At 67.4% G+C, this 24,678-nt stretch overlaps 1 protein-coding gene across 6 annotated transcripts in view; it reads left to right on the plus strand.

The window, feature by feature from the left end:
- Positions 1-24,678, plus strand: part of AGAP1 (ArfGAP with GTPase domain, ankyrin repeat and PH domain 1) — a 275,018-nt gene that overhangs the window by 52,346 nt on the left and 197,994 nt on the right. For 3 of the 6 annotated variants that reach the window (XM_055123420.1, XM_055123417.1, XM_055123419.1), the window contains exons 2-4: positions 14,864-14,922; positions 18,421-18,508; positions 19,108-19,119. In XM_055123420.1, coding sequence (XP_054979395.1) covers positions 14,864-14,922; positions 18,421-18,508; positions 19,108-19,119 — 159 coding nt within the window. The remainder of the gene's footprint in view (positions 1-14,863; positions 14,923-18,420; positions 18,509-19,107; positions 19,120-24,678) is intronic. The other 3 variants (XM_055123421.1, XM_055123422.1, XM_055123418.1) reach the window with 1 other exon arrangement.

Below are 24,678 nucleotides of genomic sequence, written 5' to 3' on the forward strand. Positions count from 1 at the left end.
TCTGCGGCGCAGCCTCCGGCCCGTCCTCTCGCCTCCGGCCGGGGGCGCGGAGGGACACCTGCCGTCTCAGCCCCCAAGTGCCCGCGCGCCCTCGAGGGTACTCTTGAAAGCCGGCATTTAGCCCGTTGTTTTTCTTGGGTTTTTTTTCCTTTGTTTGTTTTTTCTTTAAACAAAAACACGTCCTATGTTAGGAGTCGTTCGACTCCGAGGGCTGATGGGAAGGGCTTCCGGGGGGCTGGGCGGGGTCTCAGGTGGGGCTGCCCACCCTCCCCGGCCCCTGGAAGGGGAGCTCCGCTTCCCGGGGTTCCGAGCGGGGCGTCCTGCCCTGAAGCCAGTGCCAGGCTCGGGGTCGAACCAAGGTCGGCCACGTGCAAGGGAAACGCCTCGGCTCACGCCCCCACCCCCCAGCCCCTCACTAACCCAGGGGAGGCAGTGCTCAGGGGCCAAAATTAAGCTGTTTAGATTTTATGGAGGGGGGGTGGAGGCAGTCACACCTGGCAATGCTCAGGGGTCACTCCTGGCTCTGCACTCAGGAATCACCCCTGGTGGGGCTCGGGGGAACCCTCTGGGATGCTGGGGGTGACCTGTCAGACTGGGCTCACTGCCCTTTGTACTCGAGTGCGTGGTTCTGTCTTGGGGCTGGGAATGGGCCCAGCACCAGGGAGCACTGTCCGCAGAGCTCCGGGAGGTGGGAGCACCCCTCCCCCCATTCTGCGCCCCCACCTGCCGGCCTCCGACCTCAGCCCGAGTGCCCCCTGCAGGCGGGCCTCAGGGCTTGCACCCTCCCAGTCCGCGGGCGGGCGGCTCTCCTGGGCACCCCCTGCCCGGTCTGCCCCGCGCCCACCTCGGGCTCCTTCGTCCTCTTAGACCCGGAGGCGGCAGGGCCCCGCGTGCCCTCCTGGTTTCCGGGAGAGTCCGGGCCCGGGCCTGCGGCGGGGACGTCCTCAGAGCTGGGGCCCAGTGTGGGGGCTGCACGGGTCTCCTGCCCCCTTCTCGACCCCCTCCCGCTTTCCTGCTTCGCTTCATCGGCTTAGTGACCCCCTGGCCCTTCTGGGCCGTCACCTGCCCCTCAGATGCTGGCCCCGGGGTGGGGCCTGGCAGGGATGGCCGTGGGCCCCTGCGTGACTCGGGGCAGGAGGCCGTGTTGACATGTGTCTCCACCTTGCCGTTGGGGCTGCGTCCCTGCCGCGGAGCTGAGCCAGTGCTCCCGGATGCCAGAGTCCCAGCGTGGGGGTGGGCCCCAGGGGAGCAGAGGGGGGACCTGGCCTGAACCCCCATCCCTTCTGCCCCAGGCGCGGGCCCGTCCTGCCTCCCTGTGTGGTGGCCGCCCGGCTGAGTCCTGGCTCTGGAGGGAAGTCTGGTGGTCATCTTCCCGGGGTCCACAGGGCGTGTGACCAACATCCTGAGGTCTGCAGGGCCCGTGGGCTGTCGTGCTGTGGTCTGCAGGGCCGTGGGCTGTCGTGTGGTCTGCAGGGCCGTGGGCTGTCGTGCTGTGGTCTGCAGGGCCGTGGGCTGTCGTGTGGTCTGCAGGGCCGTGGGCTGTCGTGCTGTGTTCTGCAAGGCCGTGGGCTGTCGTGTGGTCTGCAGGGCCGTGGGTTGTTGTGTGGTCTGCAGGGCCCATGGGCTGTCGTGCTGTGGTCTGCAGGGCCGTGGGCTGTCGTGTGGTCTGCAGGGCCGTGGGCTGTCGTGTGGTCTGCAGGGCCCGTGGGCTGTCGTGCTGTGGTCTGCAGGGCCGTGGGCTGTCGTGTGGTCTGCAGGGCCGTGGGCTGTCGTGCTGTGTTCTGCAAGGCCGTGGGCTGTCGTGTGGTCTGCAGGGCCGTGGGCTGTTGTGTGGTCTGCAGGGCCGTGGGCTGTCGTGCTGTGGTCTGCAGGGCCGTGGGCTGTCGTGCTGTGGTCTGCAGGGCCCGTGGGCTGTCGTGCTGTGGTCTGCAGGGCCGTGGGCTGTCGTGTGGTCTGCAGGGCCGTGGGCTGTCGTGCTGTGGTCTGCAGGGTCGTGGGTTGTCGTGTGGTCTGCAGGGCCCGTGGGCTGTCGTCGTGTGGTCTGCAGGGCCGTGGGCTGTCGTGTGGTCTGCAGGGCCGTGGGCTGTTGTGTGGTCTGCAGGGCCGTGGGCTGTCGTGCTGTGGTCTGCAGGGCCGTGGGCTGTCGTGCTGTGGTCTGCAGGGCCCGTGGGCTGTCGTGCTGTGGTCTGCAGGGCCGTGGGCTGTCGTGTGGTCTGCAGGGCCGTGGGCTGTCGTGCTGTGGTCTGCAGGGTCGTGGGTTGTCGTGTGGTCTGCAGGGCCCGTGGGCTGTCGTCGTGTGGTCTGCAGGGCCGTGGGCTGTCGTGCTGTGGTCTGCAGGGCCGTGGGCTGTCGTGCTGTGGTCTGCAGGGCCCGTGGGCTGTCGTGCTGTGGTCTGCAGGGCCGTGGGCTGTCGTGCTGTGGTCTGCAGGGTCGTGGGTTGTCGTGTGGTCTGCAGGGCCCGTGGGCTGTCGTCGTGTGGTCTGCAGGGCCGTGGGCTGTCGTGTGGTCTGCAGGGCCGTGGGCTGTCGTGCTGTGGTCTGCAGGGCCCGTGGGCTGTCGTGCTGTGGTCTGCAGGGCCGTGGGCTGTCGTGTGGTCTGCAGGGCCGTGGGCTGTCGTGCTGTGGTCTGCAGGGCCGTGGGCTGTCGTGTGGTCTGCAGGGCCGTGGGCTGTCGTGTGGTCTGCAGGGCCCGTGGGCTGTCGTGCTGTGGTCTGCAGGGCCGTGGGCTGTCGTGTGGTCTGCAGGGCTGTGGGCTGTCGTGCTGTGGTCTGCAGGGCCCGTGGGCTGTCGTGCTGTGGTCTGCAGGGTCGTGGGTTGTCGTGTGGTCTGCAGGGCCCGTGGGCTGTCGTCGTGTGGTCTGCAGGGCCGTGGGCTGTCGTGTGGTCTGCAGGGCCGTGGGCTGTCGTGCTGTGGTCTTCAGGGCCCGTGGGCTGTCGTGCTGTGGTCTGCAGGGCCGTGGGCTGTCGTGCTGTGGTCTGCAGGGCCCGTGGGCTGTTGCAGGGTCTGCAGGGCCGTGTGCTCTCGTGTGGTCTGCAGGGCCGTGGGCTGTTGCGGGGTCTGCAGGGCCGTGGGCTGTCGCGTTGTGGGTTTGTCGGGCGGGTGGGCCGTGCCCTTGTAGTCTGCATGGCAGTACCCGGCCACCTGCTCCCCTTCCCAGACACGCCGCTGCCCGCGTGTGGCCCTGGGCGTGTGGCCGCAGAGCAGGAGTGTGGAGGGTGTGTGGAGGGCGTGGCCCGGCCTCCCCCACTGCCCGGCAAGCCCGGGCGCCTTCCCAAGGGAGCGAGGTGCTGGAGCTCTGCCTCTCTGCGGCCTCCTGCCTGAGAGGTCGGCCCGAGGGGAGGCCCCGGGGCTCCCTCAGGCTCACGCTGTGAGGGACCCGCCGCAGGCCTGGTCCCTGCCACCCGCTTCCATTGTCACGGCCAGCATAGCTCTGTGCCCGCGGCTTCTCTGCCCTCCGTCGAACCACTCCTCAGCGTAGCGCCCGGGTTGTGGGGTCTCGTGTGTGTGTCCCCATGTCTGCATGCATGTGTATATTTCTGCATTTGCATGCGTATGTGTACGTGTGTCTGTGACTTTGTGTGTCTGCACATATGCACTTGCATGTGTGTTTCGGTGTGTGTGTCTCTGGCTGTCTGTGTAAGCATGTGTCTATGTGTGACTGTGTGTGAGTGTCTCTGTGTCTGTATGTGTGTGTTTGTGTGCCTGTGTGACTGTGTGAGTGTCTCTGTCTGTATGTGTGTTTGTGTACCTGTGTGACTGTGTGTCTGTGTATGTGTGTGTTTAGTGTGTTTGTGTGGATGTGTGACTGTGTGCACGTATGTCGCTGCATCTGCCCTGTGTGTATCCATATGTGTGCGTCTGTGGGTGTTCACATGCATGTTTCTGTGTGTCTGAGTATCCGTGAGCCTGTTTCTCTTGGTGTGTGCACATCTGTGTGTTTGCATGTCAGAGGACTCCGCACACGGTTGTTTCTGGGGCACCTGACCCGGGAACGGCGAGGCTGGCGTGTCACGCCCCTGGCCCGGCCCGGCTCAGGCTGCGCTGTGGCCGGCAGGTGGGGTGGGGGCGCAGTCACCCCGCAGCCCTTCCTGCCGGCCCGAAGGCTCCCGGGCGCCCTGGGGGAGGCCGCGGGGCAGAGCCTGGCGGGCTGGGGCAGCAGTGGCCCGTCCTGGCGGCCGGCCCTGGCGCTCCCACTCCCGTCTGCACCTCTGGGCGTCTCGCTGCTCCCCTCTGGCCCACGTCCAGGGCCACGTCCCTCGTGCCCAGCCGGGCCCTCGGGGGTCTGCTTACCCCTCCCGCCCTCATGGGGCTCTGTCTGCGCCTTGGGCCTGGTGGCCCCGGGGCTGGGCGGGAGGTGGCCTTTGCCGGAGTCGCCGAGCCGCAGTGTCGCGCCTTCCCGTCCACAGCGACAGTGGAGTGGTCACACCGTGGAGTGAGAGGCCACGGCCCCCGGGTCTGCCACTGTCCCCTCCCGGCCCAAGGCCCCTCCCCGCCCCCGCACCCAGCCAGCCTGGGCCCAGACAACAGGCTCGGACACTGCCCGGGCTCCTGGGGGCGCACCCGGGGCCGAGTGTCCCCCTCTGCCTCCCGGGCCTCCCTGGTCAGGGCGCACCGGGGCCCAGCTGAGGCCCTCTGGGGACAGTGGCCAGGGCCTTGCGGGGCTGCGCAGCGAGCTGGGGGATGCTGGAGTCTCTCCGGGAACACGCACCGTCCTGACCTTTGTGCTGTCGCTGCGGCGTGTGGCTGGGGCCGAGTGCAAGACGCAGTGACTGGGCAGGGTCCGGCCCCGGCTCAGACGCCCCCACGGTGTGTGCCGGGGCCTACGGGCCCATATTTGATGGCCTTCTGCCCCCCAGGGGCCTTCTTGCCGGACACCCGTGCAGCTCAGGACCGTCCCCTGGGTGGAGACACCCCACGCCGGGCCTGTCCTGCATGGCACTGCCGTCCACCCTGCCCAGTGCTCCCCTTCCCCGGGCGGACACCCCAGCGCCCCATGAACCTTGGGGCTCGGGGCTCAGCCCAGACACGGGGCAAGAAGCAGGTCAGGGGAGGGTCAGGAGATGGTGGGCAGAGGTCAGTGTGGCCACCTCCAGACGGACAGTAGGTGCCCAGAGGGACTCCCGGGACCCGCCGCCCAGAGGAAGCAGGCTCACTCCCGCGTCTTCCCCCGAGGGCCCCTCCTGTGCAGATGGGAGCCCACCCGTGCAGACGTGAGCCTACCTAGATCATGAGCCCACCCGTGCAGATGGGAGCCCACCCGTGCAGACGTGAGCCCACCTAGATCATGAGCCCACCCGTGGGGCTGCCGGGTGGCACGTGGGGGTCTCTGGCTGCCTGCACGCCCCAGTGGGGTCTGGGGTGGGTTCAGGGACGTCTCAGACTTGCCGTCACTGACCGGGGCCAGGTCCTTGCTCTGGGTCTTGTGCAGGAGGCCCTGAGACAGTCCCCTGGGTCCCACCTTAGCGCCTGCCGAGCCCAGGCTGCAGGGGAGTGGGGGTGGGGGAGAAAGGCCGCAGGAACCCTGGTTTCCTCTGCCAGGACCCGGCTGACCCCGGGGGTCGGGTGCCGAGGGAGGGCATGGCCCCGTTATGAAGCCTGGGGGGTTGCGGCCGGCGGGCGCCCGGAAGCTGCTCCCGTGCGCCTCTTCCCCCTTCTCGAGCGCAGACTTGGAGCTGCCTCACGTGTGACAGGGACCCCGGCCTCTGCTCCCGTCCCCAGGGCCGCCCCCGCCTGCAGGCGGCCCCGCGCCGGGCCTGGGCCCTCCCGGGTGCTGCTGGTTTGGGCTGGGTTCGCCTCAGGGGGCAGCTCTCAGCCGGGCAGCTGCCCCCCAGTCGGGCGTCACCGGCCACTGAGTGTCCTGGGCGCTCCGGGCTTAGGGTCGAGCCGTTACCCCTCTGGGGGGCATCAGGACCAGAGCGCTGCAGGGGTCCCTATTGCACCCCCGAGAGAGGACCCCGGCCTGGGCTGAGTGCTGAGCCCCGCCCTGTCCCGGGGCCTCCGTCTCTGCCTCTCTGCAGCCACACGGGGGCTCAGGTGGCACGTCATCCCCCCCACCCGTCTGCTCTGCTCCGTGGTCGCTCCTTCCCGGGCGCTGCAGAGATGGGCTGGCTTTGGGGCGCCCTGCTTTCCCGGGGCGAGGACTCGGCACTGCGGGTGGGGCCCATGGGTGGGGGTGCCGCATGGCTGGGCGTGCGTGGTGCCCGGCACGAGAGAGCACAGGAGCACGGGAACGCCAAGAAGTCCGGGTCATGGGGTCAGTGGGCAGCGCCTTTGTGCCCCCACCCCTGCTGACCCCGGGTGCCAGCGTCAGGAGCCTGGGAGGTCCCAGGGTCAGGGCACCACGAGGAGAGTGGCCCCCGGGCATGCGTGTCCGGCCCCCCGCCCCAGGGCCCTGCAGACCAGCCGACGGCAGCCCGAGTTGCTTCCAGACTAATGGAGGGATTTAATTGGGTTAACGTGGCCCAGGATCGGAAGTGGCCCCAGGAAATCGCTGTGCATTTCCTGTGCCTGGCGCGCTTGTCTGTGTGTGTTGGGGGCGGGGGGTGCCACCCACACCGGCTCTCAGTGTGAACTGACCCGCCCCCGCCGCTGGCCAGCCTGCAGCCCCTGAACTGAGAAGTCGGGCCCGGCGGACACCAAGTGGTCACTGCTGTGGGCCTGTGGGCCTGGCCTTCCTCCAGGGACGGTTCCAGAATTCGAGAAGCTCAGGCTCAAGCTCCTCAAGGGGACACCTGCAGGCTGGGCACCCGGAGGAGCCGAGTGACTCCCCGGGGCGGGTCTGGGCCCCGACTGCGTGGGGAAAGCGTTCCCCGCAGGCCGCAGGCTCGGCCCCGCCTTCCGGACCCCCATCTCCCACTAGCGTGCCGTCCCATAGTAGGAAGGGTGATTGCACCGGGAATCAGAAAATGTTACAGCCTGTTGCTAATGGAATTAAAGCGTAGGCCCTGACCGCGCCCAGCACTCGGGCCGCCAGCAGCCCGGCCCGGGGTCGTACGTCACGGACCTTCGCCCGTCTCTTTCCTGTTTGTTCCAGCCGCGAGCGCCTGGCCTTGTCATGGGAACACCATAATTTCAGCTCTGTGTGTGTGTGTGTGTGTGTGTGTGTGTGTGTGTGTGTGTGTGACGGAGCATATCAGCAACGTCCTGGGGCTCCCTGGGGGGTTGCGAGGGGCCGAGGGTGGAGCCTGGGCCGGACAGCCCTCCGGGCCTTTTCTCGGGCCGTCCGCCAACACCATCCGAGCCCCTGACCATTGGAAAGAGCCGCCGCGTCTGTCTAGGGTCAGTGTGTCCTGGGGGCTGGTGCTGCCCGCGGCCAGAGGACAGGGGCTCTCTCTGCTCAGAGTGCCGAGGCTGCAGCAGCAGCTGTGCCCCTGGCTGTGGGCACTGCCCTGCTCTGGGGTGGGTGGGGGGCCGGGGCTCCCGATGTTCCTGGCGTTCATGTCCGGGGGCGCCGTGAGAGCAGAGGGTGCGGGGACCTCCCTGGTGTCCACGGCCCCCGCCGACCCTTTTGTTTCTGGGGCTTCTGTCCCCAGCAGTGGCGCCCCCCAGGCTCAGCCCCGAAACCCCCCCTGAGGGCAGGCTGGGTTGCCCCAGGGACTCCTGAGGTGGGGGGGTGTCCCCCAGGTCTGGCTTCCCAGCGCCCCGCTGACGTGAGAGGGAGTGAGAGGGTTGGGGGAGGCGGCCAGAGACGAGACCCCGCCCTCCTCGCCAACCCCGGGGTGCCTGCGGGTGTGGGAGCTGGGCCAGCTGGGTTGGGGGCCGTGGGGTCAGCGCTAGGGGGGCTCTGGAGCGGGGCTGGGCACAGAGCTCGGGTGCCTGGGGCTGGCGGCCACGGGGCTGGCGCTGGTGCTGGGGATGGACCCCCGAGCCTCAGGCGTGCAGTTGCCCGCCAGCCCCTGGCGTAGACTGAGGGCTGGTGTGCTGCCCGCTGTCCCAGTGAGTCCCCCTGGTTGGCCGGGGAGGGGGCCGGGACCGGGACGGGAGCGCTCCTGTGTGCACGTTCCCCCTTCTCAAACCCCCTGGAGCGTCTCTTGGCCAAGGGTCTCCCCAGAGTCCTGAGACCCCCTCGGGCCTGTGCTCGACCCTGCCCGACGCCTCATGTCTGGCGCGTGTGGGCATCACCGGGGACCCGTGATGCCGGCAGTGGAGGCCGTCCCTCACCCACGCCCCTGGGCGCTGGCGACACCCGCCTTCAGGTTCCTGGGTTGGGGGTTCAAGCCCGGAAGTGGCAGCCTGGTGCAAAGGTCACTGGGGGCTGGGAGTGGGGGCGTCTGAGCAGGCAGGCAGGCCTGACACTGATGTGCACGTGTGTGTGCTCTGTGTGAGAATGTGTGCGCTGAGTGTGAAAATGCATGCATACTTCATGTATGTGAGAATGTGTGCATACTTTATGTGCATGAGTTTGCATGTACTTCATGTGTGTGGGAATGCACTTGTACTTTGTGTGTGTGAGAATGTGTGTGTACTTTCATGTGTATGAGACTGCGTGTATACTTCATGTGTGAGAAGGCACGTACTTTGTGTGAGAATGTGTGCTTCATGTGTGAAAATGCACGCATACTTTGAGGATGTGTGCATACTCCATGTGTGAGAATGCACGTGTACTTCATGTGCATGAGAATCGTTTGTGCTTGATGTGTGTGAGAATATGTACATGCTTCATGAGTGGATGCGTACGCACTTTGTGTGTAAGAATGTGTGTGTACTTCATGTACGTGAGAATGTGTGTGTGCACCATATGTGTGCTAGGTGTGCGACTGCGTGGGGACGGGTCCCAGGCCCCCCAAGCCCATAGACCCCTCCAGTGACACCGTCTGTGAGTCCAGAATGCCACGGCGTGGCAGCTTGTGAAATGCATGTTGAGAGACACCCAGAGCGTCAGGCCGGGGTTCCCGGGCGCCGCCCCTGAGGCTGTAGGCCGGCGCCCGCCTAGTCTGAGGAGGGAAACAGAGTCCGCTTCCCCGGTGTCGCCCGCCACCTCACGTGCTCCTTTTTGCTCCTGGCTGCCCTGCCATGTTCTGGGGCCGCAAGGTGCAGGGGAGCGTGAGGAAGAGGCCGAGGGAGGGAATGTCCCGCCCGTGAGAGAGGGTTAAAGCTGTGCAGACCCCGGCATATGGGGCTGGCCACACTGTGTTGGGGCCCTTAGGGGAAAGAGGGGGGACCCCGCGGGGCGGGGGCGGGGCTGCAGGCTGGAACATCTGGCCCACCCGGCATGCGGGCTTCTGTGCAGGGGTGCCGGCTCGGCGTGGGGGGAGACTGTCTCACTCGTGAGTCCTGTGCCTCAGGAAGCCATTGGGAGGGCTGCTGTCCCCCTGCGACCCCGAGGCGTCTGCCTTGCCGCGGGAAGGGGCGTTGCAGCTTTGGCCTTCGCCGGCCGTGGGGGGACCCCTGCCCCCCCAGTGTGGCGTGTGCCTGCCCCTCCCCACAGGCCCCCATCACTAGGGACCTGCGTCTCCTTCCTCTGTGTCCAGCCCAGCCTCCGCCCGCTCCCCGAGGTTGGGATTACGGGTGGCTTTGTGCTAAAAATATACGAGGCACCTCTGGCTTAGGGGGAGGAAAGGCGGGAGAATGCCGCCCGCAGGGGAGGTTTGCAATAAGGTCTCAGGCCTGGAGGTAAACACGCTGTTTTAACACGCTCAGTTCCAGGGTCCCTCTCGTTCCTCGTGCGTAATCTCCGGGGCTTGCCGCCAGAAGGACTGAGCAGGGAGGCGAGCTCCGTGGGCGTTTGGTGGGCGCTGCCCTGTCCACGCAGGGGCTCCCTGAAGCGGTGGGCGTGCCGTGGTGCCTCCTGCGCAGGAAGGGAGCTGGCCCCCTCGACCTCGCGGGCCCTGGGTGGCTTTGCACCTGCGCCCTGCTCTGCCGGGACGCCCTGCGACCCAGCTCTGTGCCTCATCGCCTGCTCTTTGCGAAGCCCGCCTGGACGGAGGCCTGTCTGCACACGCATGATGCCCCGTGTGCATTGCCGTGTACGTTACCGGCCCCCCTGCGCTCCCAGCTGCTGGTGCTCTGCAGCCGTGGGCTGGCCAGGAAGCGGGTCCCAGAGCCTCGCGGGCCACTGCACCCGCAGAAGCGGGGCCTGGGGAGGGAACTTCCCTCCTGGACCTCAAGACAAAGAAGCCGGCGGCGCTGTGCCGGGGGAGCGGCTCCGAGCAGCCGAGAAAGGCAGCGCGGCTGGGGCCGGCGCCCGCTGCGCAGCCCGAGGCTTCCCTGGAGGAAAAGCCAGAACCTGCTTATACAGATTCCAGAGCCCGCAGCTCATTGGCGGAGCCCAGGAGTGTGTGTGGCGCTCTGATTGGCCAGCCCGGGGCGCGCGCTCATTGGCCGGGCTGTTGCTGGGCAGGCAGGGCCCGCCTCCCCTTCCCAGCCTGCCAGCCCGGCCGTGCCATTGGCTGCGTGTGTGTTCCTATGAGAGTCTGCTAGGCGGCGGGGGCGTTTCTGGGTGGACTGTCACAGGTAGGAGGGAAACACTGCCACCGTGCACCTGCAGGGCGCCCGGCGTCCCGGCGGCTTCTAGGCAGGGGGCCTGAGCGCCACCGCTGCCCGCCCAGGGCCCTCACCCCCAGCCCCCCCAGCCCTGGAGCCCGCAGCCCCCTGCTGCGTGCGGGGTCCCCACAAGAGCCCAGCTGCCCCTTGCTGCAGCCCCGGCTGTCAGAGTAAGGGGGACCCCGCGGGACCCCGCTGGAGCTGCAGACCTTGCCTTGGATGGGCCGCCGCCGGGCTGATGTTTCCGTCCCCCAGTGCCCCAGGTGAGTGCCCGGCCAGGTGGCCAGAGCCCACCTGGAGGAAGGCGGCCAGGGTGTCAGGACAGGAGGACTCTCCCTGCAGCTCCCGGGGAGGGAAGCTGGGCCCGGGGGACCTGTCCCGGGGGGCTCAGCTGTGCTCTGCTGTCCCTGGTGGCTGGGCTGTCCCCAGCGTCCCACCCAGAACACCGCCCCCCCGAAGCTTCAGTCTGTGGCCTTGCTCCCCTGCGCACCGAAAATAATCTGCCCAGTGAGCTATTTCGAGCCCCCGCACGGGTCTGCGGCGGCCCGTGGCCCCGTGTGGGCCCGTGTGGTCACTCGGCTCTGTTGCCAGTCTCTTCCTGTGCCTGATTCTGAAACGGGACTTCCTCATCCGCGGGTGCCGGGCTCACCTGCTCCGCGCCCCTCTCTCCCGTGCCCTCCCCGCCGAGACAGATCCGGGCGCCCCCAGGCTGCCCCTGGGTCATTCTTGTGGCCGTTCATTACTGACATCATCTGTTCCCAAGCCAGGCAGCCTGCACGAGGCTGGGGCCAATCCGTGGCTGCTTTCCGACTAGAACCTGGGCGCCCTCCTCCCTTGCTCCCGGGACCCCGAGCTGGCTCTGGGGAGGGGGGGCCCGGGTGTCCCCGGGAGGAGCGGGGCGAAGGGAAGCATCACTTTTTGTCATTTTGGTCCCCCGCACTGGGTGTCCTGGTGCCCTCCTGGTGAGTCAGGGGGAGTGGACGGTGAGAGCGGTTTCTGGCCAGTGCCCTGTGGACGCCTGTCCCAGCAGGGAGCCCCGAGGCCCCAGCTGCCAGAGAGCCCCTCCGTCCACCCGGGCCACCAAGGGGTCGCGTGAGGGGCTCCAGCTCTTGTTCTCTCATGCCGGCCAGCCTGCTGATCCTCATCTCTCCCGCCAGAAGACAAACCGACATATCAGGGGTCACACGGGGTGGCTGAAGAAGAAAATCTGATCTTTCAAAATCTGTTTGTTTGTTTGTTTTGTTTTGTTTACTTTTGTTTTGGGTCACACCCAGTGGTGCCAACTCACTCCTGGTGGGGCTCAGGGTGCACACCCAGTGTGCTCGGGGGGGCTGCTCCTGGCTCTCCATGGGGGGGATGCTTCCACCGTGCAGGGGGCTACTCCTGGCAGTATCTGGGGATGGCGCCACGAGGGGGCCGAGGCCAGGCCTTGGCTGGCAAGGCTGTGTGCGTCTGGCCTTGGGGCCCTCTCCGGCCCCGGAAGCACGTGCTATGCGGGCAGATTCTGCCTGTGTGTATTTTTGCAGACGGATGAGGGTCGAGGCCTGCGGTGGTCTCCGTGCCCGGGAAAGGGGTGGCTGGGCTTGGAGGAGCTTGCAGGTGGCCTGGGCCCCGGCAGCGTCCGCACCAGGAGAGTGGAAAGGAGCTGGTGGTGGCTGTTGGTGGAGTGAGGTTTCGGGCCTCCCTGTGCGCCTGCCTTCCCGTGCCAGTGGCGGCTGTGGTCTGGCACAGGCCCCGAGGCGGGTGGGGGCACTGGGTACGGATACCCCAGGCCCTCTCTTGCGTCGGGCTGCATGGGCGGTGTCGCATGGCCTCTGGGGCCCGGGAACAGAGCAGAGGTGCTTCCCGGGGCTCTGCCGATGCCCAGGCCAGTCAGGGTAAGCGGGTGAAAGGGGTGCAGGAGGGGCAGGGTCAGGGCAGGGGCCGGTGTGGAGGAGCCTTTTGCGGGTGTAGGTGGTCTAGCCCCTGCCAGCGCTGTGTCAGGAGGATGCCGGAGGTAGGACAGGTGGGGTGTGGGGGCCAGCTACTCCCCATCCTCCCATGCTCAGACAAGCAGCTGGACAGGGGAGCGGGGAGGGGGGCAGTGCCGCCGGCCCATACGCGCTGCACACTTCCTACCCCCCGGCCCCTCCCCAGATCTCAGGCCACCTGCAGGGTGTGACAGCCGCGCAGGGCTGTGTCCTCAGTGGGGGGCTTTTCAGAGGGCGTCCCCTCGCTTCCACCCCGTCCTGGCGCCCCCAGCCGTGGGCAGCCCCCACACCTGGACCACGGGCACCTCCAAAAGCCCAAGAAAGGATGGCGCTGCTCCCTCTGCTCCACTACTAGTGGGGGCTTAAGCAGCTGCTGAGGGGCTGGGGAGGGCTCAGGAGCCGGGGGGCGTGTGCGCATGTGCTGGGCACCACCCCCTCGCAGAGCGGCCCCAGCTCTGCGGGTCCCATGGGCGGTGACGCCCCATCACCGCCAGCCCTTGAATGCGGTCCGCCTATGGCTCAGGGCATGGGGGTGTTCCCTGAAGGCCGACTTCACGCCACATCACACCCCACGGGCTGCTCTGGCCCCGGCCCTGACCCAGCGCTCTGTGGTCTGGCTGGGATTGAAGCAACGGCACATCCTGAGGGTAGGGCGGGGCCTTCTGCTGGGGGCGGAGCCTGAGGCTGGGTGGAGCCTGAGGTTGGGGTGGAGCCTGAGGCTGGGCGGAGCCTGAGGTCGGGGCGGGGCCTGACTGGGGGCGGAGCCTGCTGCTGGGGGCGGAGCCTGAGGCTGGATGGAGCCTGAGGCTGGGGGCGGAACCTGCTGCTGGGCGGAGCCTGAGGCTGGGGAAGGCGCTCCACGCCCAACCCCCAGCAGGGCTGCTTTTCTCTGGCTGTCCACCCGGGTCTGGCTAGGGGCGATTGTTTGGGGCTTGACTCCAAAAAAAGTGCTTTCTCCTGCCCGCCAATTGGGTGGTTCTTGGATTTACTCTTGTGACTTAAACTTAAGGGGTGGCGGAATTAACTCTGGTTCCGTGATAGTGGGAAGGCGAGACCAAGTAGTTTCTTCCCTAACCTGCTTGGCTCTGCACACCGGGCAGTCCTGGCCGCAGGCAAGGTCCGCTCAGTAGGGGAGGGGGCACAGTGCCAGGAGCAAGCGCGGGGTTCACGTGCGCACTGCCCCCCTCATTTCTCCGTTGTCTCAGCGTTGCTCGCTCCAAGCAGGGGAGTTGAGTCAGGACCTGGGAGACCCTCTCAGGAGTGAGCGACTGGATTCCAGCTGCTCTGGGAACACCTGTGTGCCCACATGGATGCATGTGTGCATACAGATCCACATGCGTGAATACACATGCAGATGCACATGTATGCACGCACACATGCGTATATGCCAGTGCACATGCACGTTGAGGCCCACACATGCACACTTGCTTGGATACATTCACATAAGTGCACGCAGTTGTGCATACAGATCCACACACATGCATGTGTGTGGATTCACATACACGCGTTCACATGTACACACAGATCCACACAGTGCAGGTACGTGCAAACGCAGAGTCACACACACATACTTACACGCACGCTGACACTTTCTCCCATGTACGTGGCCAGCAGACGTGTCTGTCCTCCAGAGTGGCCATGCCCCTGCACTCCGGCTGGGGGCGGCTCCGGGCTCTGAGGGCAGCTGTGGAGCCCAGAGGGGTTGTCAGATCGGGGCTTTGTTCCCGGAAGCTGGGTGGGGGGTGGGATTCTTTGGCTTCACTGGCCCCTGTGTGCAGACGCTGTGGGCTCTGTCCCTGGCTGGTGGGCTGTGTGGGGCCATGGGGAAGGAGAGGTCTGTCCTGCCGTGAGACGGGGGCTCCCTGCTGCTGTCCCCTGCGGGAGAGCCCGGGGTAGCACCACGGCCTGATGGTGGGCTGCAGGGTGCCCACCCGGTGCCCGACAGCCCTGGTGCTCACCGGGTCCTCAGATGCTGCTGGCCTCGGGGGCTGGTGACTGACCAGCTGTGACCATCAAAACTCAACCACGAGGTTTTCTGAGCCGCCGGACCTTGTGGCGTGCTTGACCAGCTGGCATCAGTGCCCTGTTGTCACCCTGGGTTGGCTCTGCCCAGGGTGGCCCAGAGCGACAGCCACAGCTTGGGTCATGGGAGGGGGGGCAGAGCGGGGGCCATGGGAGGGGGGCAGAGCATGGGCTGTGGAGGGGGCAGAGTGGGGGCTGTGGGAGGGGGGCAGAGCGGAGGCAGAGCGGGGGCCGTGCTGGATGCCCCCGTGGGCGGCTCGTCAGCCCAGGCCGAGACTGGGCGGCAGGTGCGGCTCACCGGGGCGGGGGCCTGCAGGGGGGAGGGGGTTCGAGGGCTGGACAGGGCCTCCGGGTGCCCCGCCGCTCACTCCCCTCTCCGCTGTCTTCCAGACGCCTTTGTGAACAGCCAGGAATGGACGCTGAGCCGCTCGGTCCCGGAGCTCAAAGTGGTGAGTGCCCCGTCCCGTCCCCCCGCTGAGCCTGCAGCCGCGGGACCAGGGTGGGGGCCTGGTGCCGGAGTCCTGAGTGTGCCTGTCCGGGCCGTCACCGCCGCGTCCCCAGGCGGCCCTGCGGGGGCGGGGGATCCGGCCGTGTCCCCCTTCAGGTCTGGTGCACACGTGTATGTGGGCATGTGAGCGGACTGTGTGTGTGCGTGGGTGGGTATGTGCGTGTGTATGTGCACGTGTTCATATGTGTACTGAACGCTTAGGTGTGCATGGGTGTGTACACGTGTATGTGTGACGGTGTGTGTGAGAGTCTGTGTGGATGTGCGTGTGTGCGTGTGCGTGCCTGTGGGGAGGACGCTCCCACACGTCACCCATCTGGGTCCTGTCTCTTCCTTGGTCAGACCCACGCAAGTCTCTGTTGGGCCCGTCAGGCTCATCCCTGGAATCCGACTTTCCTACCGTCTGTTGGCGTAGAGAGGGCGCCGCGGGCCGACCGAGCGCGTGCTCTTCACCAGGGGTCCGGGCCCCTTCGCCGGCACGCAGGGGGATCCCGAGCTCCGGAGAAGTAGCATATGGGAACTGGGTGTGGTCCCGAAATCATTGATTTGTTTATTGGCTTTCTGGGTCGCCCCCGGCGATGCTCAGGGCTTCCTCCTGGCTCTGTACTCACAGTTTCTCCTGGTGGTGCTCGGGGGACCGCATGGGATGCCAGGGATCGAGCCCCGCCCGGCCTCCTGCCAGGCAGACGCCCTACGCTGCTGTACTATTGCTCTGGCCCCAGTCCCGGGATTTTTTTAAATAAAAATTTTGCTTCTATTATAAACTTTCCCACGCAGCCAATCGCAGTAAGCGTATGGTTGGCACTTACGGCTGGCGTGGAAGCCGGCCCCGGGGTGGGGGGGCCCGATGGCTCCCAGCACCTCGGCTGTGGCCCCGAGGGAGTCGGGGAGGCGGGTGGGAGCACCCGGGTCACACATTCACTGCCTGTCACTGCCGTAGCCTCTGTTCTCGCTTTCCTCCTGCGTCTCCTGCCTGCAGGAGGGCGTGGGGGGGGGGGGGGCAGATGCCCTGTGTACATGTGTGTGTGTGGGAGCACGTGTGCATGTGCCTTCTGCGTGAGTGTCCGTGTGCTATGGGGGTCGAGTGTGTGTGTGTGTGTGTGTCCGTGCATGCCATGCCACACCCCGAGGTGTGTGGGGAGGCCGGTGGACGGCCCCGCCCCACCCCTCAGCGGCTTCCTGATGCTGCCGTGAGGTCGGCCATGCTCTGGGCGGGGGGTGCCCAGACAGGAGGGGGCGGCCGGCCCCACCCAGAGCCGTGCGGCCCCAGGTTCGGTCTCCAGCGCTGTTCCCCCCCGGGAGACAGGCTCGGATCTTAATTAAAAGTCTGGTTTGGTGGCAGACTGCTGGGATCTCCTCAGCGTGACGCCGCCGCGTGGCCTCCACCCGCGGGCAGAGCAGCGCCAGCGCCGGCACGGACTTGTCTCATTCATTCATACCCTCACTCACGCCCTCATTCATTCATACCCTTCCCTCAGTCCCTCACTCATTCAGCCAGGCTGTGGCCCGCTGGTTCCCTCGTCCGACCATTCCCTGACCCGTGTGTCCCCTTGTCCGGCCATGTTCCCGCCCGCCCATCCGTGCTGCTGCCCTCCTGTTAGCCCCTCGTTCGTTTGTTCCTTCATTCATTTTCTCTCATTTCCACATTAATTCATTCATTCATTCATTCCTCTCATTCCTCCAGCCAGACTGTGGCCCTGACGGGGTGGGGGGGTGGGGAGCCACAGGGTTGCAGACCCTCACTCAGCCCAGGAGACCGGCTGCCCTTGGCGCGTCCCCACACACTGACGCAGATACTGGGCCGGTGGCAGGAAGCTTCCAGCAGGGGAGGGGCCGTGGGGGCGGGGGCGGGGCCCCAGGACCTCCACAGCACTTTGCAGAAGGGGCTGAGTTAGGGGCGGCCCAGGGTGGGGAGCCGTGGAAGGGGGGTCCCCGGACCTTCCCTCTGCCCTGTGTTTCCTCTGTCTGTCCGTCTGTCCCTGCCCTGTGCGTTTCCTCTCTCTCTCCCTCCCTCTCCCTCCTCCCTTTCCTTCTCTCTCCTCTCTCTCTCTCCCTCCCACTTTCCCTCCCTCCCTCTCTCTCCAACTCTCTCCCTCCCCGTCCCCCCTTCTCTGCACGCCCGTCCGCCCCTGCTCCCGAGGTCACCAGATGTCTCTGGAGGCCTGGGCTGTGTGGGACCCAGTGGGGGGGTCCTTGCTGGGTCTTGGCCACAGGGCCTGGTGGGCGTCAGGGCCGGGAGCCCTCCTATGTCGGGCCACAGCCTGGTGGGCGTGTGACGCCGAGGAGAGCCCGGGGTGCCAGGAGGGGGCCGGGGAACCCCGCTAGGGCAGGGCTACAGTGCGCTGAGCCACAGCGGCCCTCGGCCCACACTCGGGCTTGGGGGCGGCACTCGTGTCCCTCTCCACAGGGGAGGGAGGCACGTCTCAGCGGGCTCCGAGACAGGGCTGGGATCCTGGGGTCTCGGGGGGTCCCCGGCTGTGAGTTCCTGGCCAGGCCCCGGCTCCCACGGGCCCACCACCTGCCCGCACAGTGCTTTGGGGTCTCCGCCTTCTGCTGCTGTGGCCTTAGAGAGACCGATGGGCACGGGGTCACAGGGCAGGACTGGCTGACCAGGTGGGGGGTGCCAGTGCACGTGGCGCCGGGCAGTGGAGCCCCTGGACCGTCCAGGGCAGGGCAGCCCTCTCGGAGCTGGGCAGCGGCATCACAAGGTTCTGGCGTCTGGCTTTGCTGGGACGGAGGCCCCGGCATAGCGGGAGGGCAGGAGGTCTCAGCGTGTGTCCCCTGGGGTGGCAGGACAGTGTCGGGGCGCTCGGCTTGCCCCTGGATCATGGGGCCGCAGAGCAGGCGGGGGCGAGGCGCAGAGTGGACACGGCCCTTGGCGGGAGGGGCCCGTGCCTCCTGCCCCTTGAGGCCTGGTCCCACCAGGGCTCGTCACGCCTGGAGCGTCCCGGCAGGGAAGGAAACGGTTAAGATGCCGGGACGGGTGTGGGCCGGGCCCCGGCAGGGCCACCTGTCCGTGTCAGCTGCGGCGGGCGGGCTCACGTCCCGGAGGGGCCGTGTCCTGGCCATGTGCGGCCCTGCCCCTCCTCACGGGCACAGCTCCAAGATGCCGCCCTCCCCACCACCCCAGCCAGGGCGGAATGTTCTAGAAGGACCTCCTTCCGGGTCGTGGCTTGGGGCTGTCCTGTCCTGCCCACCTCGCCTGCTGATGTGCCCCGGCCAGCAGTGACCTGCAGGGGGCGCCAGCAGCTCGGGGGCCCGAAGAGCCAGAGCTGCCGCGTGGGCTCTGGAGGGCGGCAGGGCAGGCTCCGCGCCAGGCCCTCGCGCGTGTCCACCCGTCCGTCCATCCCGCCTGCACTCGGCTAGGGATCAGGGCCGGTGGCCACTGCCCGCACCCACACCCGCGCCCATGTGCAGAGGCTCATGCCCCTCTCTGTTGCAGGGGATCGTGGGTAACCTGGCCAGCGGGAAGTCGGCCCTGGTGCACCGGTACCTGACGGGCACCTACGTCCAGGAAGAGTCTCCGGAAGGTAGGTGCGGGCGGGCGTGCCGGCGAGGGCCCGGCCGGGGGCGCAGGCGGGCGGGAGGGAGAGCCCTTAGCGAGAGCGCGACTCCCCCCGGCGCCTCCTCCGGGGTCACCGGGCAGTGGGCGAGGTTTCACTGTGGACGTGTCAGGGGCGTCAGAGCGTCTCCCTGGGGCCTGGGCTTCCCTCGCCCCCACCTCTGCCCCGGGAGCCCGTGCCGATCCTTAGCTGTAGGTGCTCCGGGCCTGGGTCCGAGTCTCAGCCCTGGACACGGTGCCCGGGGGCATTCCCAAGCCTCTGAGCTGCCTCTCTGTGCCCGAGTAGACGTGGGAGAAACACAGACCGTTTTCCGTGCCAGGAGGGTGTTTCCTTGCCGTCAGACTGCCTCAGCCACCGTCTCCACATCCCGTTCCCGCCGCTGAGCCCGCGTCGCGAGGACGCCCCGTCCCGCCCCCCGTCCCGCCCCACCGCGAGCTCTCGGGCCCACGCGGTTTCTTGTTTATTATTCTTTTTTTTTTTCTCTGCGTAAACGTGTAAAAATCTGACTCTGAGACACTGAATTTCTGGTTCCTTCTTTTTCTTACTGGCTGTTCCATTCTTTGCAGATATGGACGCAGGTAACTATCCGCCCCCCTCCCCGGCCGCGCCTGTGCGAGCCCGGAGGCACAGCTCGGACCGTCCCTGCCCCTGTTCTGTGTCTCGTGCCGTTCGCGTCCATCCTCGCCTCGCCCACCCACGCTGCCCATCTCACCCGTCTGTCCCTCTGCTGTGTCTCTAGCGGTAGTTCTCAGTAGCTTGCTGTGTCCCCGTAACACGTGTCATGGTCCTTAACTCCGTCCTAGAGTCTGTCACCGTCCCTCCAGCCTCGGGGAGGGGCGGGCGGGGTGGGGGTGGGCTTGGCCCTGGGACCCCGGGAGCCTGCAGGTGGCCTGTGCCGGCTCCCGGGACCCTTGTCGTGATCCGTGTGGAGACCTCAGGCCCGGAGCTGGACTGTGGGCCTCTGGGGAGAGGTAGGTCGGGGTGGGGGGGCGGGGGCTCTGGGCGCACTGCGCCCGGCCCTGCACCCATCCAGAGGGCAGGAAAGCTGGGCGAGGTGGGCTTGAGGCCCGCACGCCCCCGGCCCGCCTGTGCCCTGCAGAGGGGCTGCAGTGTGGCTGTCCGGCAGGGAGGCTGGTGTGAGGCGGGACAGGCCTGGCCTTGGCGGCAGGGGGAGGGCGGGAGTGGTGTGACCCCGACCCGCGTGTCCCCGAGGCCTCCTCCCTCCCGCTGCCCTGGGCGCCCTCCTGCTTCCCCCAGTGAGTGACTCCACACCTGCTCTGGTACTCTGCTCCCCACCCCAAGTCCCCCAGGCACACCCCGGGGCTACCCAGACCTCCCTGAGTCAAGGGGGGGAGGGTCGGTCCTTGGAGGGGAGCCCACCTGCCCTGGGCAGGAGGGGGGGGTCAGCACCTGTAGGGTGGGGGGGGAGGAGGGAGGGGTCAGCACCTGCAGGGGGAGGGGGGAGGAGAGAGGGTCAGCACCTGCAGGGGGAGGGGGGAGGAGGGAGGGGTCAGCACCTGCAGGATGGGGGAGGGGAGGAGGAGGGAGGGGTCAGCACCTGCAGGGTGGGGGAGGGGAGGAGGAGAGAGGGGTCAGCACCTGCAGGGGGAGGGGGGAGGAGGGAGGGGTCAGCACCTGCAGGATAGAGGAGGGGAGGAAGGAGGAGTCAGCACCTGCAGGATGGGGGAAGGGGAGGAGGAAGGAGGGGTCAGCACCTGCAGGGTGGGGGAGGGGAGGAGGGAGGGGTCAGCACCTGCAGGGTGGGGGAGGGGAGGAGGGAGGGGTCAGCACCTGCAGGGTGGGGGAAGGGGAGGAGGAGGGAGGGGTCATCACCTGCAGGGTGGGGGAAGGGGAGGAGGAGGGAGGGGTCAGCACCTGCAGGGTGGGGGAGGGGAGGAGGGCGGGGTCAGAACCTGCTTGAGGGTCCCAGCGTGGGGCTGTGCTCTGAGGTCTTCCTGGCCGTGGCACACAGTGTGGAGCCCCCCAGGCCCCCCTCGCAGCCTCGCTGCCCTGACCCGTGGAAGGCCCTGGCTGTCCCGCGTCCCGCTGTCCCTGCCTGCCGTGGGCCCCGTGGGTGTCTGAGCCCAGCTGGTGGCGTCTGCAAGCTCGGCCCTTCCGAATCAGCAAGTTCAGGAGCACTGAGAGCTGCCTCTGCCCTGGATGCGGGGCTGGTTCCCGCGGGGTCACGGGGTCGGCCTAGGGAGCACTGGCACGGAGCAGCAGCCAGGGGCTAGCGAGGATGGTCTGTCAGATGCCGCCTGCTCCAGGCCAGGCACCAGAGTGACAGCTTTCCGGAAAGACCCGGAAGCCAGGGTGTGGAGCGGAAGCGCAGCAGGAGGGCGTCTGCCTGGTGCACGGCCAGCCCTGCTTCAGTGCCGGCGTCCCTTCGAGTCTCTTGAGCACCAAGCCAGGAGTCAGCCCTGTGTGCCCAAAAGCAAGGGAGGGAGGGAGGGAGGGAGGGAGGAGGAAGGACCCACACGCCCCAGGCCGGGCCAGCTCGCGCAGGGGTGCAGCTCTGGGTAGTTGTGAGATGAGCCTCGCCCTTAGTTGGCAGATCTCGCCCAAGCCTGCGAGGTGTGTGCAGGTGTGTATGTATGCTGCTGTGCTTGTGTTCAGGTGTGTGTGTGTGTGTGTGTGTGTGTGTGTGCGTGCGCGCACGCGCACGTGTGCATTTGCAGGCATACATGCAGGCATGCCCACAAGTGGGTCTGTGCAGGTCTGCAGGTGTGCACGTGTACATGTGTTTAGTTGTGTGCGTGTAGCTGTACCTGGCAGGTGTGTTCACGTGCAGGTGTGAGGTAGGCATGCTGTGTGCAGGTGTGTGTGTGTGTGTGTGTGCGGGTGAGTGCAGGGGTGTGCACAGGTGTGTGGGGGTGTGTGGGGGTGAGTGCGGGTGAGTGCAGGTGCGGGTGTATGCAGGTGTTTGTGCAGGTGTGTGGGTGTGCAGTGTGTGTGGGTGAGTGCAGTGTGTATGTGTGTGTAGTGTGAGTATGTGTGGGTGAGTGCAGGTATGTGTGAGTGTGTGCAGGCGAGTGCAGGTGAGCGCAGGTGTGCGGGTGTGTGCAGGTGTGTGTGCAGGTGTGTGGGTGTGCAGTGTGTGGGTGTGTGCAGTGTGTGTGGGTGAGTACAGGCGAGTGCAGGAGTGCGCAGGTGTGTACGTGTGCAGACGTGTGCGGGTGAGTGCAGGTGTGTGTGTGTGTGTGTGTGTGTGTGTGCGGGTGAGTGCAGGTGTGTGCAGGTGTGTGCAGGTGTGCGAGCTGCGTGTTGTGTGCAGGGCCAACGTGGCCGGTTCTCTGCCGGCAGCAGTAGCTGTGACCTGAGGGGTGTGGTCTGTTGGCAGGACTCGAGGCCCGCGGGACGGCTGAGTGTGGCTTGGCTGACGGCAGTTGGGCCCTGGAGCGCACACTCGCAAGCCTAGAACCTTCCCAGGCCGAGCCGAGAGCCAGCGGCTCCTGGGGCAGGGGGCGGGTCAGAGGTTAGGGAGGAGTCGAGAGCCGGCTGGCCCTCTCCCCGCCTGATCTCGGGATGGAGGAGCCACTTCCTGCCCCGGCACACGGCACACCTGCGGCCATGCGTTTGCAGTCAGCTGGTTCTGGCCCCGGGCCTCTGCCCTCTGCCCTGTCTCCTCCTGTGTCCCCTCTGGCCTCAGACTTGCCGCTCTGAGCCTGCCCCGCCCACTCTCACAGCCCCCCTCCCCGTCTGGCCCAGCTCAGCCGTGACCCCCGCCAGGCCCGTCTCTTGTGTGACATGACCCTGCCCCAGGGGGCAAGGACACCCTCCCTGCTCTCTGGTGACCACTAAGGGGTGTCCTTGTTGCCTGGGCCTGGGGAAACTGAGGCACAGTGCGTTGGCCCTGGTGGGCTGGGTCGACTGGAGAAGTGGGGGTGTGGGAGAGCGGGGTGACGGGCCCTCGGGGCTGTGTCTCCCTCTGGCTGGGAGGGAGGGGATGGACGCGACGTGGCAGGGGGCCTCGGACAGCCGCAGTCCCGGTGGGGCTGGGGGCGGCAGTTCTGACCGGCCCCCCGACTTGGCGTCGCCTGGGTTCCCTCCAGCTCTCGGGGGTTCCCGGCACCGACACCCTCTCAGAGGGGGACGAGGCTCTGGAGACAACCCGGACAGACCCGCCTGGGTCACGGCCGAGACACTGCTGGCCCGGAAGTGTCTGGCAGCAGGTGGCGGGGAGACGGGCGCCCCACAGCCTGGGTGGGCGGGGCACCCCGCACGTTTGACCAGGAGCCCCAGGCAGCAGAGGGCCTGGCCCCCTGGGCTCCCTGGGCCCCCAGAGAGCCGCTGTCCCTGCACACATGTGCCCACGCCTGCCCCTCTCCTGGGCGACACGCAGCCCCCGCACCTGCCCTCCCGCCCCGGCCTGCCCCTCGCCGCTGTCCCTTTCTTGTTCCCCTGCCCCGGTCCCCTTGCACCCCCCGTGGTAGGCGGGTCCCAGAGGGCAGCCGGAACAAGCGTGTCCCACGGGCAGCATCTCGGCCTCAGTGCTCCCCGTTTCCCCTCCTCGGGGTTCAGGGCAGCCGTCAGTGGCAGCTGGACATGCCCCGTCTGAGACTCAGGCCGGCGGGAAGAGGGTTTCCACTGCTGCCGCTCTTGACCCTCGTGGCTGATGTGATTTTGGGGGGTGCTGGGGGGATGGAGCCGGGGACCACCCGGGCCTGAGACCTGCGGCCGAGGCCGTGCACGCTGGGAAGCAGAACCCAGAGGCGGGATTGAGGCCTGACTTGGTTCTGTTCTGCACATGAACATGGCGCCCATCAAGCCCTTGCCCAGGGCGGGAATAACTTGGGGGCCAAGATTCCTTTCAAATGTCACAATAGGAAACTTCTCCCAAGCCGCGCGGCGCTAATGACTTCCCGGCCTCTGTGTCTTTGTCACAGCGAAACAAGTACAGAATTAATTATACAGACTCTTTGTCGCTGGCACGTTTTGTGATTTAACTTAGGAGAAACAGAAGACCATCCTGGGAAGGACTCAGCCTTCGCCAGGGGCTCGCCGCTCTGGGGCCAGCAGGGCGGTTTGTGCCGGGGCCGGAGGGAGGTGGGGGTTTGCGGCAAAAGGTAGAAACGCTTTCCCCGGAGAAACGCCCGCTCCCACCCCCACCCCCACCCCGCACCCCTGCGGAACCAGCGTGAAGCCAGGCCTGTCCAGGCTGAGCCAGGGACAGACAGACACCCAAGGGCAGAGCCCGAGGCGCGGCTGCTTGGCCAGTTCCTTTGCTCGGGGTGGGTCTGGGGGCTGTGGGGGGAGCGAGCCCCCGCCCCGTCTGACCGTCCAGTGTTCCCTAGGACATGGCGGTGGGGGCGGGTGGCTCCTGGGTGTCCGGGGTGTGGCCTCGCTGTCCCCTGCAGCAGGGGAGGGCGTGTCGGAGGGGGCAGCTGGTGGGGGCTTGGCCCCCACGAGAGAGACGGGTGGGGGAAGACACTGCCGCGGGGCCCACACCCAGCGCTGCCTTTGCCCCTGTGAAGGGAGGAAGCTCTCGAGACGGGTGCCTGGGTCTCGGGGGGTGCTGGGTGTCCAAGGGCCGGTCGGGGCTTCCCTGCCTGGGGTCAGGCGGCAGTGACCCCCGAGCTGGGGTGCCTGCGGGTGGGGAGGCAGGGGTGAGCCACGGGCCTGGGCTGGTGCAGGGGTGTGGGGAGACGGGTCCAGCCCTCTCTCTCGCCCGCGGCTTCCCCTGCGCACTTGCTCCTGGCGAGCGGCCGGTCGGGCCTCCTGCCCAGGGGTGGTCTGAGCCCAAGGCCCTGTCCAGCCCAGGGTGCCGCGGGGGCGGGGGGCCCTCTCGGGGTGCACGGGGCCAGGGAAGGCTTTGTGGGGAGATTCCCGCACCGCGTGGGGGCGCGGTAGGTCGGCCCAGTCCCGGCATCTCTGGGCGCCGGGGGCTGCTGGGCGTGGTCTGGGTGCTGGCGCGGGTGCTGTGGCCGCCCCCCGGGGAGGGGTGTTGGCGGTGACGGTCAGCGTGTCGTGGGCCCCTCGGGCTTCACAGACGTGGGGCGGGGGGAGTGTGTGCACGTGTGTGCGCATGCGTGTGTGTGCCTGTCCGCACGTGTGTCCCCCCCGAGGCCACCCGCCTGTCAGCCGGGCCCAGCACTGCGACTCGGGCGGGGGAGGTCAGAAGGGGACCCAGGTTTCTG

This window comes from Sorex araneus, chromosome X, assembly GCF_027595985.1.
Source record: "Sorex araneus isolate mSorAra2 chromosome X, mSorAra2.pri, whole genome shotgun sequence".
Classification (NCBI taxonomy): Eukaryota; Metazoa; Chordata; class Mammalia; order Eulipotyphla; family Soricidae; genus Sorex; species Sorex araneus.